Raw genomic sequence first — 19,639 nt, forward strand, 5'->3', positions numbered from 1 at the left:
TATGTTTTTGACACTCGTGCAGTAAACATGGTATGACATGAACACGAATATAATATCCTCTATGTCGTTTTGTGACAGTTTAGAAGAGCTATACTATAATGAGAATTGTTACTGGACACATCATAACCTTAGTGTAGTGCACAATCAATGTTTCTGCAATACTATATTCAGTTTTTTTTAATACAATTACTTGTAATTATTTATTTTTTCTTAAAGATTACACTAATCGAATAATGTGTTCATGCGTTCATACATAGCGAGCACCGATAGCATGTTCAAAACAAATTATGTCAAAGTAGCAATGTTTTTATCACGTGAGATAAAAAGGAGCTTAACATTTTTCTTACATTTTCGGATTCGAACTTAAATCGGATGAAAAAGACAGTTATCTGCTCTGCTCGGCCATCGAACAACTTCAAACAGATATTTGATCGGAGAAGGTCGCATGACGTTATACGAAGCTGATAGTAGTCGTTATGAAACTACAGTCAATTCCTTCGCGTTATACAGAGGTCCGGTATACGGTGTCGATGGCGGAAGAAACCACTAACGTGACGATAACAGTGCGACTTGTTAGGTCTTTTACTCATCGAAATATAAAACATTTAGTTTACCATAATGTGAAATTAGGTCAAACCGTGGCTGACTTCCGCCAGATGATAGATAAAGGTATGGATACTGCGACGCATGGTCATATACCGTTTTGTGCGTTACATCGAGAAAATATAGATCAGTCTGTCGTTCTTATTTGGATAATAGGCCTTGACTTGTACTAAACATGCTAAAAAATGACCTTACAATACAATAATTTAGTATGTCTCACGGTCCCTGAACCCACCGGTTGTATAGGTCCGTGCTGAACCATATATAAATATATATATTATTCTTTTCCGTCCCAACACGTGTGTGTGTGTGTGTGTGTGTGTGTGTGTGTGTTTGTTAGAAATGTTGTTTTTGTTTGTTATTTAACGCCGCACTCTGCAATAACACAGCTAAATGACGGCGGTCTGTAATTAATCGAGTCTGGACCGGACAATCCACTGATTGACATCATGAGCATCGATCCACGTAATTGGGATACGATAACAATCATGACATGTACCCCCCAAGTCAGCGAGCCTGACCACCCGATCCCGTTATAGTCGCTGTGACTCGCCTCATGGACAATCTTAAACATATCGTAACCTTGTCGTATTATTACCATTGATTTGTGTACCTTTAAATTGTGTATGATAACAACTATTCTAAATGCAGAATCCGCAATCTTTCAGATATTCCTACAAGGCAGGGTTTGCCGCCTCCGTTTAAGAAATTCACTTACGGTAAGCGCCCCCTTATCTATGTCTAGGGTGCATGGTTGACTTAAACGTATTTCCGAATCCACCCAATCTCCTTATAGCTTTCATATTTGCTAAAGTGAAGGATATTCTAAGCCAAACACGCACCTTTTTCCAACTGTAAATATATTATTATTCATTAATGGAAATATGAAACAAGTTATGAATATGTATGGAAATATGCGAATGTATGCTGTATACACTATATATGTATATATGTTCTGTTCAACATCAAATCAACATTTAAGTGCACATAGGTCTTTATGGGTACAATGTGTGAAGCCCATTTCTGGTGTCCCCCACCCTGATATTGTTGGAATATTGCTAAATGTAACGTTAACATGTACTCAAGGAGCAGGGGTGGCCCAGTCGTCTAAGGCGCCGCGATTCGCTGTGCAGAGTTGCGTCCCTTGGGCACGCCAGAAACCTATGATTGTGGGTTCGAATCCCGGTTCGCCCCGATTATGTTTCTAGGTTTGTCAGCACCATACCCGTGCTCATGGGTTTCACCGAAGTGGTAAACGTCTGAGACCTGCATCACTTCGGGCTTTCCTCCCACATTAAGCTGACACGTCGTGATATAACTGGAATACTGTTAAAAGCGGCGTTAAACCAACTCACTCACTCACTCACTAACATGTACTCACTAAGGTACTCTACATGTAGATTCCAACAGAGACCATTAAATATGTATGGTCGCTGATTCCAGAAAGGGTATCTCAAACGTGGAACAAGGGATAATGATTTTTTCATGATGGAATCTATTTCAGACACGTTGAAGATCTCCCATAAAGCCTACGGTGCGAAGGTTAGTCGTTTTTTTGTGATTATCATTCGGGCAAAGACAAATTATGTCTGGTTCTTTCAGTAGCAACCAGGTCTTTGACGCACGACAATGAACAAATAGAAGAAAGAGCCTCAAATATGTCTGATATGTGAGGGGTTTACCGTTGCGTTCAAGATTATTGCACCTGTGTAGCGACGTGTATGCACATGTGTGTGTGCGTGCGTGCGTGTGCGTGCGTGTGCGTGTGCGTGGCTGCTAACCCACAGTTTAACTTGGGTACGGCACTCAACCGCAGTATGCCAATTACGAGCCGACCAGGCCTTGTATTTAACGTCTTTTGGAGTAGGCTGCCAGGGATCGAACCACCGACCTTCCGCTTTTCGGGCAACATTCTATCCACTAGACCACAATGGCGATCGTTAAGTCTTATATGTTTCCTTTATTTCATATGCTTATGTGTTTATCTACATGCAACTACAAGACGGTGTCCTGAAAACACTGGAAAAACGTAATGGTGTCTCAGGTTTTACAACAAATTCAATTGTTAAATGAATGTTGAAAATGTGTTGAAAATGTGTACAAAAATAAAAAAGGTTTGTTTTCAAACAAGCCAGAGCAAAAGCAACCAGTGAAGATCCAGGGTAGAATAGATCTTCAGCAACCCATGCTTGCCATAAAAGGTGACTATGCTGTCATACGAGGCGACGGGATCGCGTAATCAGGCTTGCTGACTTGGTTGATGCATGTCTTCAGATCCCAATTGCGTGGATCGCTGCTCATTATGTCTATCACTGGATTGTCTGGTCCAGATTCGATTATTTATAATCCGCCGTCATATAGCTGGAATATTGCTGAGTTCGGCGTTAAACAGCAAACAAACAAACAAACAGAGCAAAAGTTCATCGTGCTGGCTCCCATATAGCCCGAGAATAACCGCTGACAAGTGTCAAAGAATAGGTCCTTAAATGTTGGTGTTACTCTCTGTCTAGACGGCAGATCCCATCATCAATAGGAACAAGGACGCAGAGCTGATTCTCCTCCCCGAGAAGACCCTGTCAGACTGTGGAGTAGGTGAGTCTGCAGACGTGGAGGCAACAAAGCCCTGATGTCATGTATCTGTGTTGAACGGAAATGCCCATACTTTAAATTTGATCGAAGTTGAAAAGTTTAAAAAGATAAAAAAATAACACTTAAACTTTTGAGATCTGGACTCAAACAACGTTACGTTACTCATTCCAGTCATCAATATTGTGATCAGGCATGACTTGATCTTTCCGAGTTTGTTTGTTTGCTTGGTGTTTAACTCCCACTCAGCAATATTCCAGCTATATGAATGCGACCTGTGAAGATCCAGGGTAGAATAGGTCTTCAGAACCCATACTTGCCGTAAAAGGCGACTATGCTTGTCGTAAAAGGCGACTAACGGGATCGGGTGGTCAGGCTCGCTGACTTGCTTGATACATGTAATCGATCCCAATTGCGTGGATCGATGTTCATGATATCAATCACTGGATTGTCTGGTCCAGACTCGATTATTTTACAGACCGCCGTCATATAGCTGGAATATTGCTGAGTGCGGCGTTAAACAACAAACAAACAAACTATATGAATGCGGTCTGTTAATAATCGGGTCTGGACCATACAATCCAGTGATATACATCATGAGCATCATCTTTCAGAGAATGAGACTGAGCTGTCCTACTTCATGATGACGGACTACAGAGCCTACCAGCAAGACCCGACCACAGTGTTCTGACAGAGAACAGGTGTAGCCTTCCCCACATGCATACCACAACCATGTGTACAGGGTGCATATGTACTCCCAGGCCTTGATACTGGTCACTGTTGGGGATTTTCCTAGCGCTTCCAGATAACATTCCGCACCACCATCACTCACTGGTACCATACGACCATACCTGTGGATTCCAAGTGGGTATAGATATGATATAAACCTATGATTGTTCTGCTGGATCCGATGTTCAGACTCGCAGACTTGGTTTATTTGGGTATCGCATCCCGGCGCCAATAGACTTTGCTCATAATATCAGTGACTGGTTTGTCAGGCCAAAACTCGAAACGTTACGTCTGCAGACTCAAAGCGGCGTAAAAAACATTTATTTTGACCTGGGGATTTACAGAGCAATTGGAGTAATGCTGATTCCGCTGTGGCAGATGTCTACCTCCATCTTTCATCCCATAGTGTATGTGTACAGGTGTAACCCTTGGTGCGTGGAACGCTATGAGCCATGGAATGTATACCATCCGAGTGACACCCGAACGTCAATGTATATTGGAAGCAGGCTCATTAAAATGTGAACTTTTACTCCGACACAGACCTCTGCGTTAAGAGCCGAAGATCCGGGGTAGAACAGGTCTTCAGCAACCCATGCGTGCCGTAAAAGGCGACTATGCGTGTCGTAAGAGGCGACTAACGGGATCGGGTGGTCAGGCTCGCTGACTTGGTTGATGCATGTCATCGATCCCAATTGCGTGGATCGATGCTTATGATATCAATCACTTGATTGTCAGGTCCAGACTCGATTATTTACAGACTGCCGTCATATAGCTGGAATATTGCTGAGTGCGGCGTAAAACAACCAACCAACCAACCAACGTTAAGATCCGAGGACACCCCCATAGCAGGTCATGTCAGTTGAACCCCGAGAGAACTTTGACCGTCCAGTCTAAATGAAGGATACGTGGGAAATTTCGACTTCAATGAAAACCCACACAAAACACCTATTCCTTTTTGAGTATAGATGTCATGCCACACAGACAGATATCCACGACAATATGAGGGCGCGGCGTTAATGATCTGCATTCGGAATTTGTCGTTTTCTTACAATGCCTACAAAGGCGTTTTGTTACATGTTCGAGATACAGAGGTCCGATAGGCTTGCTTGAATGCTTCGGTCACTCACGGTACCGGGAATTTGAAGCCTCCACGCTGATTGGCTTATTGCAAAGTTCACCTGGCTTGTTAGAAAGTTCACCTGGCACGACCTCCCATCAAGTGTCCTTAGATCTTCATGCCGACAGCTATCATTGACCTGAGTTTAATGGGAATATCTTGGGAGCGACGTCCACTTTTGGGTTAAATATTAGGAGCGACCATGTTGCGAGTCTCCACACGAGTGAGTGTCCATCTCACATTTTCTTCACATTTTTTCAATAATCACTTCATTCATTACTTATAATTTTCTTTCATATTTTCTAACTTGGGGTTTCATGACTTGGTTTACGGATCCTCTTAGTAGGTAAATATACTAAAATTTACTATTGGTAAAACAGACTGCCATTAGTATCCTTTATCTTCCATATATTTTGTTTACTTAACCTGACATCACAAAAAAATATTATTTGACATTTTAGTTCTATTCCGTATCGAGTCAATTTATTGTTTTGAAACCAAAAATCCGTAAATTAGGTAATGTAGAAATTACCTCCCGAAAGACCGAAAGACACATGTATATATTTGCATAATAAACTGTACATGACCTTCAAATGTCTCTTGTTGAGCATTCTTGGACTTGACCGCCTCTGAGGTCTTGTGGATAGAGGTTCTGCCCTCAGAGCAGAAGGTCCGGGGTTTGTTTCCCGGCCGCGTCATACCAAAATACGTTAAATGATGGTACTTGTTGTTACCCTGTCTGGCACTCGGTATTGAGGGGCTAAAACAAGGACGGGTCGGCTCGGAGTCGGTATACTGTGTCTGTGTGCGGTATCTATGAAATAAATAGTACACACATACGCAGAATGTGCTCTCACTGGACCGTGATGAGAACTTAAGCCACAAAATATCTTCTACCGACTTCTCGAGAACAGTAACGTCAAATAATTTCAGGGGCTCCTTTTTGACGAAAATACCCACTCCGCCCGACCCTCTGTTTGCTTTCACATATCTCCTAGATCGATTTCTACCTAACAAAATAAAGTCATTGGGACATGGTAAAACATCATCATTACGATAGAAACTTACATTGTGAAAGACAAAGGAAATGAATTAAAAAAAAAGTAATTTCATTTCATGGAGTAACAAATAAAAAACAATATAATGAAATAATAAAATCTTTGCGTGGGATCGTATCGGCATTTACGTCATAGAGAAAGAACGGGGTGGCTTCTTTTGACATACATTTGTAACTAATCCAACGCTGACGAAGTAGAGCCAACGCGCAAATACAACCAACTACATTTGTGTCGAAATGAAGGAGTCGGTTTAAGGTGCAGTTCGAGATGTGTGGGTACAAGATTTGCTGCACACGGTGAACGAGTTCATGTTGATATATACCCCATGTGTTTGGCTAAAATTGTTCGTCAGAAATGATAGACGATTGGAACAATAGAATGACGTTCTAAGACTGATTAATGTCAGTGTATATAGTGCTAAAACAACAGAACTGAAATAGAGGTCTTGAATATTAACAAGAATCGAGAGGTATTTTTTGCAAATACCATTCTGTACCTTTGATTATATTATTAAATTGCTTTTAATTCTAAGTGTGATATGCTAATATTGTTTGAATCTAAATGTTTCCGTGTTAAAAGGTGTTGAAATCATTTATGTGTTTTATGTGTAAATATTCATATATTTTGAAAATGTTGAAATGTTGTGTAGCGCTAGTAGAGGAAACAAATTATGCAGAGAATGATGATTAAACATCTAGGAACCTGACACACATTTATGATGTTCAATCCGTAATCTGAAGGTTTGTACCCGCCTCCTCGGTTTGGTTGAAACTGTAAAACCAGAGGGCTTTTTCCCGGACTTTTTTCAGTTTCAACCAAACCCGAGGAGGCGTGTTTTGTCCAACTAATGAAACGTCCAAGTGCAAGAAATACCAGGAAAAATAAGAAAACATCTACATACTTTATAATGAAACAATACAGTATGTCGCGGTGGGTATGAAAGGAAAGCTTTGTGTAAAGTTGTTATATTGAGATGTTATATTTAATGCTGCTCTTTTCCAGCTTCACGGCTATGGAACTGAGACAAAGACATCCAAATCATCATAAAGTAATCAGCGTGCAATAAAAACAAAGCCCAGCCAAACCCCCTAAATGTAAACTCTGGAAGTCATACTACAGACGTTTAATGTCAAATCACACAAACTTTTCAATGACAATAATATTTTCCAGGATCATGTATTCTCTTCAAACCATTGAAAAACGCCATGCAGAAGCCAATGGTCGTATAAATAAGATGGATCTGATTGATCACATGTTCCTACAAAATCACAGGACCGCCTCCGTGGCCTAGTGGTAGAGCGTCCGCCCGGAGAACGGATGGTCTGGGGTTTGACCCCCGGCCGCGTCATACCAAACGACGTTAAAAGATGGTACTTGTTGTTACCCTGTCTGGCGCTCAGCATTAAGGGGCTAAAACAAGGACTGGTCGGCTCGGAGTCAGTATACTGTGTCTGAGTGGGGTATTCATGTTAAACTGCGGCATGGTATCTCAGTGAGCTAGCACTATAATCGACATCCGTCCGGACTAGTACAAGCAGCCACACAAACACACACACTTGTACATGCACGTCGCTATATGAGTGCAATAATCTTGGACGCGATGTTAAACCCCATTTCACCTCACTACAAAATCACATCTAGAGACATCAGCAAGTACAATGTACGTGTCATACTGTGTTTCATTTTCACCAGGACTTAAAAAAATGTTTTCCTTGTTACAACCCCCATTTTCAACTTAACATGGGGCCTCCTTTGGTCAAAAGTTTGTTCCCTTCGAAATGACTGTCACGGGTTGCACCCGAGTGACCAACGGGGTTCACACGGGTTGCGTCACGCGTTGCCCATGCGAGTGAGGGGAATGGACTTCAAGGCAGTAGTGTACTGTCACGAGCGATAGAATTCCGTGCTAAGTTAGTTACAAAATATTAAGAAACCATGACGTCCAATTCAAGATGGAACATTTTTTGCGAATGAATCCGGGTAATATGTTTGGAAATATAATTCCCTGGGTAATCGAGGATGATCAAATGGAGATGGTTGCGGTAGATTTTCAAAATATCTGACAGTTTTGATAAGCTTGATGTTGATTTTATATCTGAAAGCAATCAACACGGTTTTCTATACACTAAAAGACCTGATTAAACAGTTCCTTTCCTGGGTTTCGTGACGGAAACGACGGAAACATGAAATCACTTACAATATTGAGTTTAATAGGCAAATATACAACAAATATAACGAAAACATACAGTGAAATGTACATATGCAATAAATTACACATGGAAAGGAATGACGTGTAACTGTAGACATGTCAAAAATCCGATCGGAACCAAGAAATATCACAAATTTGCATATTATGCAAATGTCATGTTTTCCAGCCAATCGATGCCTCGGGCAAGGGGACATCCGTTCTTCCATGTTCCATCTCGGTTGATCCTCTGGCTAGTTTGTCCACAGTCTCTGCTTCGCTGTGACTACTACCTCATCAACAGGGTACATGATGTCATCAGTGCTGCAGAAAGCAGAGTTGTCACCACCGTCGTGTACGGTGACGTCGCCGCCCCGCCCATGCCTGCCCCCTCCGCTGTGCCTGTAATACAGAAGACGGACAGAGAGGTTTTACTACGCTGTTTGTAGATACAGCTAACGAACATGGAAGAATACTCGGCCGGACAAAGCAAAGTACACCCATGTTTGAAGGTGGCTGACAATGAAACAAACAAGAAATGGTTCCTTGTATTCGATGGTGAGGTATTTAGTACGGGTATCATAGGCGATATTGCGTGCCTCATATCAATGAGTATCTTACAACAGGTCTGCCTAGTAACGTTTTGATATGATTAATTATGTAACTTTACTGCCGTTGGAGACGAGTTTCATTATCTCTTTAGATATGAAGCCCTTCTCCAGGAAAGAATTGACTTAATTCCTGATACATTTATCATCTGGCCAAACGTGTTAAAAATGTGTAAATTACTTAACTTATGTCATGTTATGTAACGTTACAGTTTGGCCAGATTTATTGTACAGCTGGTAAATAAAATTGAAAAAATCAAATAGAACATTTTGAATACATCTGCAATCCTGTTATGAATAATAGTGTATAATCTATATGTTTGACTTCTTCCTGAAGATAAAGCTGAAACATTTAGGAGAACACTCCGTGACGTGTAATTATTTTGTGAATTTCTTTACATATGTGCTTCTGTACACCAGTGCATCTCATCGTATATATATACTCATGTACCGCCGTGGGTGGTTTGGAGAATAAACTTTATTATTATTATTATTATTATTATTATTATTATTTTGTACAGATCAAAATAAAAAAAATGCAGCAAAGAGGGCTTGGGTGATCCTGGCACAGTCAGGCTGGTTAGGCTCATCATCAGCTCAGGGGCCTTGCCCACTCTACACGCATCCCAGACAGCGAATGGGACTTCTCCCATTATCATAATAATAATAATAATAATAATAATTTTTATTATTATTATTATTATGGGTCACGTATATAATTAACAGCTCTAAAAATGAACGACATGATCACCTCAGACGTGTTTTCGAGAAGACATATGCGGAAGCAGTTAACGTGACATACTCGAAAGCTTTGACGTACCATTATCTTGAATAAATCATTGCTAAGTAGGATTCGCTTTACAAAATCTTTGAGTATTTTTAAATCGAATCTTCCAACCTCGGCCCTTGCACATACAGGATAGTTATAAAAAACAACCAACTGAAACAATGGCCATAACACACCCTAGTTGCATAAATAAATATAACACATGTTTTGTGTTATTAGGCATTCTGCATGAGACTTCGATATCTACCTTTTCGCCAGCCCAACCCTTTCCCCGTCCCGTATTCACATACATCAATGTCCATTGCACCAACGATGTACTTCCACAATAGTTTCCCAACTGTATCTAGAAATGTCTTAAATTGTGATCCCCTATAGGTTTTCATTTCTAGATGAAGTGTTCATCATTGAATTATATGAAAGAAGTAGACATATGCGGAGATTTGTTTCTTTTCGCCGCAAACTCCCGAAAACTCCGCTTGCAGGAGTGTGTCACTATTGGACACATGTGATGCGTAATATATGTATGTCTGTATTTCTTTCTGAGTTTCCCATCTTCCTACCGCCATGAATTTTTATTCCGACTTAAAAAAAGGTTTTCGTATCCCCGCCGCTGTGGAAGATTATGCCCCGATGTGATAACAGTTTTATTACTACCGTTGCAAAGCGACTCGATCTACGTCATAAATTAATTTAAAGACTTGTACCAAGTGTTTTAAACTTTAAAACAGTTTTGTATATTTATATATATTTTGAACAAAATATTTTTCGTCTGCCCGCTCCCTTGCAAGTTGAGGTTGGAGATGAGAAACATAAAAAATATGGATGGCCAATTTAACGTCGACAACAAATTCCATAGGTACTGTGAAAATCACCCAGTGCCATCCACATTCAAATAAGTACGCCTGACGTATGGCATCAGGGCGACATTAGCAGCTTATTAAGAGGTCGGTTTGCTTGACATCAAGATGTATCCACCACAAGACAAACTCTTGTCTAAAACGTAGACCATTATTTACATATATTTAAACATTTAGACTGGATAGCAATGACTGTCTTCCAGGTATGCAATAAGCACTGGGCACATGCGTCTATTTGGTAGACAAAACCCCAGTACAGGCGGTGTAGCTCACCTTCAGGGTTGGGTGCGGATGTACCTGCTGGTGGCGAGGAAGAGCCTGAGAACGAGAGGGCCCCGGATGAAAGCACGCCAAAGTATATCTGCTTGCTCTGGGCTACAGTGCCGCTGAATGGATAAAGGAAAATCACAGACACGTGACACATATGTTTAAGGTGGGGGTATTTCAATTTGTTTTATGACGAAATGGTTAAAAACATGTCTGTTAAATTAAAATGTGTAAGGTTAATTCCCATGACCCTACCGTATGATTTTCCCGAAACACTTCTCTCTGAGTTGACTCTAGCCATACTCCCCCTCTCAATGAAGAAATACCATTTTTAACCTTCTCGCAATCTCATTAAGATCAGATACTGTATTTTGATACGGTCTCTCTGCTTAAAGATCTGATAACCCATAGGAAGTCAATGGCAACCTGGCATCATTTGTTTATCAGTTCGATTAGGAAATATTTTTTTTCACAAAAGAAAACCCACGCACAACACAAATACTTCTTCGAATGTGCTCTCTTTTCGGCGTAGATGCCAGGTCGCTCAGAAACGACATGGTGTATAAAATATCCACAACGTTAGAATGGCTCGGCCTTTATTAATAAATTCGGAACATGTCGTCTAAGTTCATTTTCGAGATACATCAGAAGGCTCTTTTGGCTGATAAGAAAGTTCACAAGATGCGACCTCCTAGGTTAGGGTTTCACGTAGAAAGGTATCAAATCCTCAGATAGTAAATGTTGGTAACAGTAAAGAGATATAAATAATTTATGAAAAACCCCAAAAAACAAAAACAAGCCAAAACGAAATCAAAACTCACAGTATTTCAATTTGCCCCATGTCTCTAGTCGGGGGCATCCACGTCATCTGCAGCATGACCCGCGGCTGCGCAGAGGAATGCGTGATGGAGTCGCCGGATGAGAAGCAAGTGAGGAGCTTGGTTGATACAGGGGGCTGGGAGAACTGACCCACAGACGTGCTGTTGTTTCCCTTCACTCGCGCCTGCAACAGGAACGCCATGAACGGCAGCGACTGGTCGTCGGCGTGGATGGTAACTGGAACAGATATACACGCACATTGTAAGAGGGTATAATCTCTTCTACAAAGTCAACTTTTCAAGGGATATACATATCAAGTCAATAAACAATCGCTCTGGTCGTCGCAGTTTTACCTTGAAACGAGACTCCACACACTGAAACCCCATTTTGATCCCATCCGCCTACTATGAACTCATTAAGCAATAATTGCCACACCTATATAAACTTATCCTGGTTTATTGGCTTCATGCCCCATTGGCTTCCACCTGTGTGTTCCCTGTCCATCATGTTGTCACAGTATTATCCTTCTTTGTTATTACCTTCTCATGTTATCCCACTCATGCATGCTATTGTTTTTACTGTTATTCCTCTACTGTTAATCCTCCACCTAACTATATATGTTCTGTACAATGTTCCTCATTCAGTCTTGCTTGACAACGGTATAAGGATCTATACCGAAACGTCGCCTTTACAGCATTAAAGAAGTTGTTATCTATAAACTGTGTCTCTTTTGTCATCCGTCAACTTAATTCTAAGCAATGCCTATCAAACAATTGTGAAACCCCATTTATCCAGACACTATCGTTGCCAATCATCCGCGCTGCAAATGTTTCGGATTAACGAATCATACAGTCTCATTTACATCAGATCTTATTGCTCGCTTCCTCGATACAAGTGTTTTTTGTGTATCGGAAGCGAACATGAAGATCTGATTTTAATAAGACTGCGAGGTATAGGACCAAACACTGTTAAAATTAAGGTTTTCGTTAGAATTGATATTTTTTAAAATCCAATAGTGGATGTTGATCTGATCTCTTGCGGGCGTCGCTCAATCATCCAGCTGACAGCTATTTTATATGTTCATCAACCACGCACCACCTCACACAGATTATATTTGCCATCATGTTTTTGTCACGGAGTATGGACTGCTACTCATCACTTCCCAAATATCTGTGTGGACAGGTGAATCTGAGCAATGTCGGACCATGTCGTTTAAGTGATTCGTGAAGACGTCAATGCGCATGAATCACGCATACTAGCTGTAGGCGTTTTTTGTCGCCCGAATACGACACAGGAGGTCGTTGGTCAGACCACAAAATATTGGTTTGTTTCTCACTATTTGTGCAGTAGAAAAAAACTAAATTCGCAATATCAAATAAAGACAATGCTTGAATGAAGTAGAGAGTATGTCTTTGTGGTCAATTCTAGAACGATTTTACCTGTTTACAGGAGTGAGTGCATGTTGTTTAACGTCGCAGTCGGCGACATTCCATCAAAATCACAGCTACTGTAAATTATCGGGTGTGACCCTAATCCAGTTGACTAACCATGCCGATAAACTACACATGTAATGCTAATTTCACAAACACTACAGCACTGATGGCGTAATGGATACTGTTGGTGGAATATTTAAACCCTTGTGATGTATTGACGTCACTACATTACACTACCGATTGTGATTCTAGGTTTGTCAGCACAATACCCGTGCTCGTGGGTTTCACCGAAGTGGTAAACGTCTGAGACCTGTATCACTTCGGGCTTTCCTCCCACATTAAGCTGTCACGCCGTGATATAAATGTTTACTGTTGTAAGCAACGTCCCACTCTGTCCGGGTACGAAGACACGAAACAATGCGTACCTACTCGTTCCATTTCGTCGGCTCTCACGACACCTAATAAAGTGATCATGACGTATTCCTTTCCGGGTTTCTACGGGAGATTTAAATGTGCCTACCGACCATAATTGAGTATAACGTTTCCACCTTTAGATATATGTATTAAGTTCCATGGTGATTTGAGAGTCAAATCAGATGTTTCAATCAGAAGTTGTTATTGTGATTTGAACCCCCTGATTGACTGAACATAATCGAGTATTTTTCAGATTCGTGATAGTATTGAGTCTTACATCGTTTTCATCATTGTTCCACCCATGTCACGGAGGGAGAATCCAAGAATAGCATTTAAACATTACACCGGAATCGAACCCGGGTCTTCGGAGTTACAAACAAACGCTTGAACCACAAGCCTACCCCAAAGCCTCTATAGTGGCAGTACTCTGTAGGGATTCGAAATTGTCAGAAAAATAGATTTAGATGTGAAAAAATGATCACATAATTAACTATTTCGTGTATTTTTTGTATTAAATATAACATATGTCTAGGAGATTCTCTGTTTATCCTACATACGATATATAACTTAACAAAACATGCATATCGAGGACACATGGAATAATAATGTCATAAACACTGCAGCATTGATGACGTAATGCATACTTTTTAATGATGTTATAATTTTCAATGATATGCATTATGACGTCACTATTGACGTCATGTCCTTTAAACATCGCACTCAGCAATATGCCAGCTATATGATGGTGGTTTGTAAATAATCGGGTTTGGACCAGGCAATCTAGAGATTGAGATCGAGAGCATCCATCCACGCATTTGGGATAAATGACATGAAAATCAACCAAGTCTGCGAGCCTGACCGCCCGACCCCGTTAGTTGCCTCTTACGACAAGCATGAGGTGCTGAATTCTAACCCGGAATCTTCCGGATTAACAAACCGAGGATACCTAATAAGCATGAAGTGATGTCGAGTCATTTCATGTCGCCCCCAGCAGCCACGTACCAACAGCTGGAGGCGCACTACAGCGCCATATCCTCTCACCTGACACCTTGGAAAAACCGGCGGGTTTATCTTTTCAGTGCTGTCAAAGATGTTATGTAACAAGTGACTGAAAGCCCCGAGGGGGTGATAGAAGACGTAAAAGATCCTCCAAAGAACCAGTTAAGTAAAAATATGAATAATTAATGATGAAATATCTTCTTGGAAATATTTAATATTAAACTCACCAACACACTGATTATGTAGATTATCTTCTGTTTAACGTCAGAATAGAATGTTCATACATTTTGTCAAAGGTAATTTAGTTTTACATTTGATGAACAACAAAAACTGACTTACAAAACTCCTAATCCTTTAAAGAAAATTAATGTAATCAAATTATGGACTTGGTGACATTCTTGAAATGCAAAATATAAAAAATGTTCTTGAATGACATTTAAAAGTGAGATAAACTACAATTGACTTACCAGTGATGGGCATATTGGGGGTATACTGTAGACTACTGACACCTATCCTGTAGGGGGCGTTGGTCACTTGAGGGGCTGTACCTCTGTGAAAGGGGAGAAGCCCAGGACACGCCCTGTTGGGGGCACCGCTGGGGTATGCTGCGATCAACGTTGCATGGAGCACACACGCCAGTAGGGGTAACATTTCCATCCTATGTTATAAAGCTCCTTTGAATGGTGGTTCTTTATCTTGGGTATTCTGTCTATCCTCCGTTCTCTACTCCGTGGCTCCTCTGACGGGCGTTTACTTATGTGTCAACGATGAGGCCTGACCAAGTAATGACGACGTCGGGCAGGTCGGAAGTCTTTACAGGTGCATTGGTACTTCCTGATCACGTGACAAGGAGGTGCTGGAGGCGCCATCAATCAATCACGATCACTAACGATCTCTATCACATGGGTGTGTAATCCACTTGACACCACGCATGCTAAGATGTTAGTAATATCTCGTATACACTCCCGGGAAAAGTAAAGATTACACCCATGTTTGACAGCGGCTACAATGAAACCAACAAGGATGGTGATGTATTTGATACGGGTATCATAGTTATGTTTTAGACTTTAAGTTTGCAGTGTTTCGGGGGCCGTTTTCTAACTTATTTTTGGTCAAATCAATTTTTCAAGTGTATACTTTTTTGCCCCCGGGAGTTTATAACTGATAGTAGACAGTTCTTGTTCCCTTATTTATTTTTGTTGATAGGTGTGAGTGTCAAAGTATATTTAATTAATTATTGATTATAATGTGTGTTTATATGTGAGGAACAGTCATGGTAATAAACTTGGTTAATATTTCTCTGTTTAGAAAAAAACAACTAAAAAATACTGTTCAAGCAAAGAATTTTTATGAAAAGTAACTTGAGTTTAAATACATGTTGTATGGTTCAAGCATTGCTGGGGACATTTAAACCGACAATCAATATACAGTAAACTACGTTTATAACGAACACGCTTATAACGAACTTACAGATATAACGAACTTATTTTTGATCCTGGCCACTTGCTCTATATATCCTGTATATATGCATATAACAAACTGCGGTTATAACGAACTAAAATTAGTGGTCCCTTTAAGTTCGTTATAACCGTAGTTTACTGTATTCCGAACTGTGCAGGTCAAGTATTGTGTTACCCATGGTCTCCTGAACAAATTGTTGTCCTCCCTTTGACATAACAAACATCTCTAAAATGTGTCACTTCATGACACAATTGATGTATACTTCTCAGTCTGAAATTCTAGCTCAGTATAAGAATATATGGTCAGACAAAATAGTGTTATGTTTGACGTGTGGAGGACGCCATTGGCACAAATGGTGTCCGGTGCGGTTCCGTGTTTTGACTCGTGCCATGTGTTCCCGTGTTTCTTTCAGGTGAACAGTTGACTTGCCTTTGCATGTGTTTGTGACGGGTGTCATCGATGGGGCAGGATACGCTCACCTTTTCAGGACCAACTGGTATCTTCACTATTTGATAGTGATTCATAAAGACATGTTCATGATATATATGTAGTCGGAATCGTACAATCGTCTTGGATGGTGGCAGATATTTGCCATGTTTATGGAAAGGGTTTTGCCGCTTTCATTGTCACACACATGGTAATCTTATCGAGTAACACGCTATATATATAACCCCATTTGTTTTTTATCGCTAAGTCTTAACTTTTAGAAAACATTTTACGATTATGAGGATTTCATAACGAAATGTAGGTCAAATTTCGCTATGCGCGTTATTTCGTGAACACTCGTGTCATACCGAGATACGGTAAGACGCGAGATGCGCCGAATAAATAGCGGTAGTGGTACTACGCATATGGAAAGAAGTAAACAAACCTCTTTACCTCCTTGAACTGCTTGAAATGTGGGTATAAATATCCTCTGCACATCCAAATCGGGTTCAAATGTAATTTCCGGCCATTATGCAATAGGGGCTGGTCACGCGCCCCCTTTTGGAAACCTTACACAAACACACACGCACGCACGCATGCACACACAGACATGCACGCACGCACGCACACAAAGCGGTTTAAGAGGCGACTATGATGGTCGTAAGAGTGAGTGAGTGAGTTGGGTTTAACGCCGCTTTTAACAGTATTCCAGTTATATCACGGCGTGTCAGCTTAATGTGGAAGGAAAGCCCGAATTGATGCGGGTATCAGACGTTTACCACTTCGGTGAAACCCACGAGCACGGGTATGGTGCTGAGAAACGTAGAAACATAATCGGGGCGAACCGGGATTTGAACCCACAATCATAGGTTTCTGGCGTGTCCAAGGGACGCAACTCTGCACAGCGAATCGCGGCGCCTTAGACGACTTGGCCACCCGTGCCCCCTCGCATATCGTAAGAGGGTCGTCGACTTGGTAGATGGATGTCATCGTATCCTAATTGCGCAAATCGATGTTCATCCTCATCCATCACTGGATTGTTTGGTCCAGACTAGATTATTTACAGATCGACGAAAGATATCTGGAATCAAATTCCGCGCATACGAATCTATACCTAACTGGGATCCTGCGATATAGACTCCTTTTAACAACACGTTCTTACACTAAACAAGGCGTTATATACTTTCCACTAGATGTTTATGATATGTAGTGACCTGATGTTTCTTGTTTGTAGCGTCAAACGTATCTGGTATATATATAAAATCTATCTGTCTATATATGATATTACTTCAGTGAGCATCACTATGTTGTTACATTACATGGTGAAACCCGTCGGTTGCAGACAGTTGTGGTATCCCAAAATCTGAAAAATGAACATGTGGCTGCTTCTGTATTGAAAGTATCAACTTCAAACGCCACGTAGTAAAGAAATGTCATAAGCGGAATGTGAAATAAAAACGACATAACCATTGATTTTCCGTTACCCATAAAAGTCCAGAGTACGTGTCCGACTATATCATGAGCATGTGTCTATGTGACTAAAGCGAACGTATCTTGTCCCACCGGTGGCACCCGTCACAAACACATGCAAAGGCAAGTCAACATTTCACCTATAAAAAAACGGGAACACACGGCAGAAGTCAAAACAGGGACCAGCACCGTACACCAATTCTGCCAATGACGCGCCAAACAAGGAAACGTCCTCCATCCATCTCCCATAAAACTATTTTCTGACCATAAATTCCTATGCTGAAAAAGTGACCAAGAACTTCAGACTGAGAAATATACATCAATTGCGTCTTGACGTGACACATTTTAGTGATGGTTATTTATGTCAAAGGGAAGACAACAATTTGTTTAACAGACCAATATATAACAGAAGGTAATACACAACTTGGCCTGCTCAATTCGAAATTATAGAGTCGGTTTAAATGTCCCCAGCAATGCTCGGACCATACAAAATGTATTTAAACTAAATTTACTTTTGACAAAAATCCGTTTTTCTTCTTAGCTCGTACATTATTATGACTTTTGTTATATGTTTAGTATTTTTCTGAAATAGAGAAATATTAACCAGTTCTAATACCATGACTGTTCCCCACAAATAAACACACATTATTATCAATAATATATGAAATACACTTGACACTCGCACCTGTTAACTGGTTTCCATGCGCTATTTATTATGCGCATGTACATTATTTATAGCTCCATGTATATATCAAATAACGGCCAGCACAACACCAAACTACGTTCGGTTTCATATGAACTCAGTCGAGAAACTTCGTAGGACAACCCCAAACAGTGATGATAATGAAAAGCGCTACATTTGTAGCTCTCTGTGTAGTTTGTGCAGTGGCTTCAAAGTTTGACCAAACCCACCTTGAGAAACTTCGAGACAACGTTCAACTTAAAGGCGCGGTGCACTTAGCTGTAAACGGCAGGCTGGAGTGTGCTATGGCATGTGGCACGGGTAAGAGAAGCCCCCGCGGGTTACTGTACGCTGACCACGGACGCTGTCAGTGTGTGACTGATGCGGACTCTGCATCTCTAGTGAAGGGAACCTTCGAGTTATGGAAGATTCAAATTAAAACAGGTTTGTTTGTTTGTATATTATAAGGGTAACGCTATTTTTCAGGGCATTATCATTTGCAGAAGCCCTAGGTCTTCCATTAACTGCCCGACGAAGGAAGGCAGTTGAAAAGACCGAGGGCTTCTGCAAATAATGCCCTGAAAAAGAGCGTTACCGTTTTTATAGCTAAAATGGATGGAATTTGTTATAAAGTAAAAAGAAACAACATCGGTTTTGAAACATTTACTGCAATCAACACGAATGTCACTGACCACATTTTACAAATATGGAAACGTCAAAGAACAAACCAGATGACGTCACTATAATACGTGACGTCATTTTCTCTACCCTATGACGTCACCTAACAACGGGCTTGATAATGGTCCGTCGTCAAGCAATATGAGGGCATTATCAAATTACAGTGGCCCGCTCATTTCTGATAACGTGCGGGCGGTTTAATGATAATTCTATCCATTTTAGCTATAATTGTTGTTTAACGCCGCACTCAGCAATATTCCAGCTATATGACGGCGGTCTGTAAATAATCAAATCTAGACCAGACACTCTAGTGATTGACATCATGAGCATCGATCCCAGCAGTACTGGGATACGATGACATGGATCAACCAAGTCAGCGAGCCTGACCACCCGATCCCGTTAGTCGCCTCATACGACAAGCACAGACGCATTTTACAACAAGCATGGGTTGCTGAAGACC

General features: G+C 40.9%; 2 protein-coding genes across 3 annotated transcripts; one reads left to right on the plus strand and one right to left on the minus strand.

Annotated features, from left to right (window-relative positions):
* The first annotated feature begins 506 nt into the window (after positions 1 to 506).
* LOC124114690 (UPF0538 protein C2orf76 homolog) lies at positions 507 to 4,600 on the plus strand. Its single transcript, XM_046475375.2, has 5 exons — positions 507 to 669; positions 1,272 to 1,322; positions 2,108 to 2,145; positions 3,114 to 3,195; positions 3,804 to 4,600. The coding sequence occupies exons 1-5, from the start codon at positions 531 to 533 to the stop codon at positions 3,878 to 3,880; spliced, it is 387 nt and encodes a 128-aa protein (XP_046331331.2). The 5' UTR covers positions 507 to 530; the 3' UTR covers positions 3,881 to 4,600.
* A 3,682-nt stretch (positions 4,601 to 8,282) lies between these two features.
* LOC124114708 (reelin domain-containing protein 1-like) lies at positions 8,283 to 15,256 on the minus strand. 2 transcript variants are annotated; one of them, XM_046475407.2, is made up of 4 exons: positions 14,930 to 15,256; positions 11,619 to 11,853; positions 10,828 to 10,916; positions 8,283 to 8,680 (listed from the first exon to the last, which is right to left on the minus strand). In XM_046475407.2, the coding sequence occupies exons 1-4, from the start codon at positions 15,117 to 15,119 to the stop codon at positions 8,568 to 8,570; spliced, it is 627 nt and encodes a 208-aa protein (XP_046331363.2). In that variant the 5' UTR covers positions 15,120 to 15,256; the 3' UTR covers positions 8,283 to 8,567. The 2 variants fall into 2 exon arrangements, with proteins under 2 accessions (XP_046331363.2, XP_046331362.2); XM_046475406.2 differs by having other exon boundaries at positions 10,804 to 10,916.
* Between the last annotated feature and the right edge of the window lie 4,383 nt (positions 15,257 to 19,639).

The sequence above is a fragment of the Haliotis rufescens genome, unplaced genomic scaffold, assembly GCF_023055435.1.
Source record: "Haliotis rufescens isolate VD_foot unplaced genomic scaffold, xgHalRufe1.0.p SCAF_10, whole genome shotgun sequence".
NCBI lineage: Eukaryota > Metazoa > Mollusca > Gastropoda > Lepetellida > Haliotidae > Haliotis > Haliotis rufescens.

Coding starts and splice junctions, on each gene's coding strand:
- LOC124114690 (XM_046475375.2), top strand. CDS start 531: ATGGCGGAAGAAACCACTAACGTGACGATAACAGTGCGACTTGTTAGG. Junction 1,323..2,107: donor GTTTAAGAAATTCACTTACG/GTAAGCGCCCCC, acceptor AATCTATTTCAG/ACACGTTGAAGATCTCCCAT. Junction 2,146..3,113: donor ATAAAGCCTACGGTGCGAAG/GTTAGTCGTTTT, acceptor CTCTCTGTCTAG/ACGGCAGATCCCATCATCAA.
- LOC124114708 (XM_046475406.2), bottom strand. CDS start 15,119: ATGGAAATGTTACCCCTACTGGCGTGTGTGCTCCATGCAACGTTGATC. Junction 10,917..11,618: donor ATGGGGCAAATTGAAATACT/GTGAGTTTTGAT, acceptor TTATCCATTCAG/CGGCACTGTAGCCCAGAGCA. Junction 8,681..10,803: donor ATCCGCACCCAACCCTGAAG/GTGAGCTACACC, acceptor TCTGTATTACAG/GCACAGCGGAGGGGGCAGGC.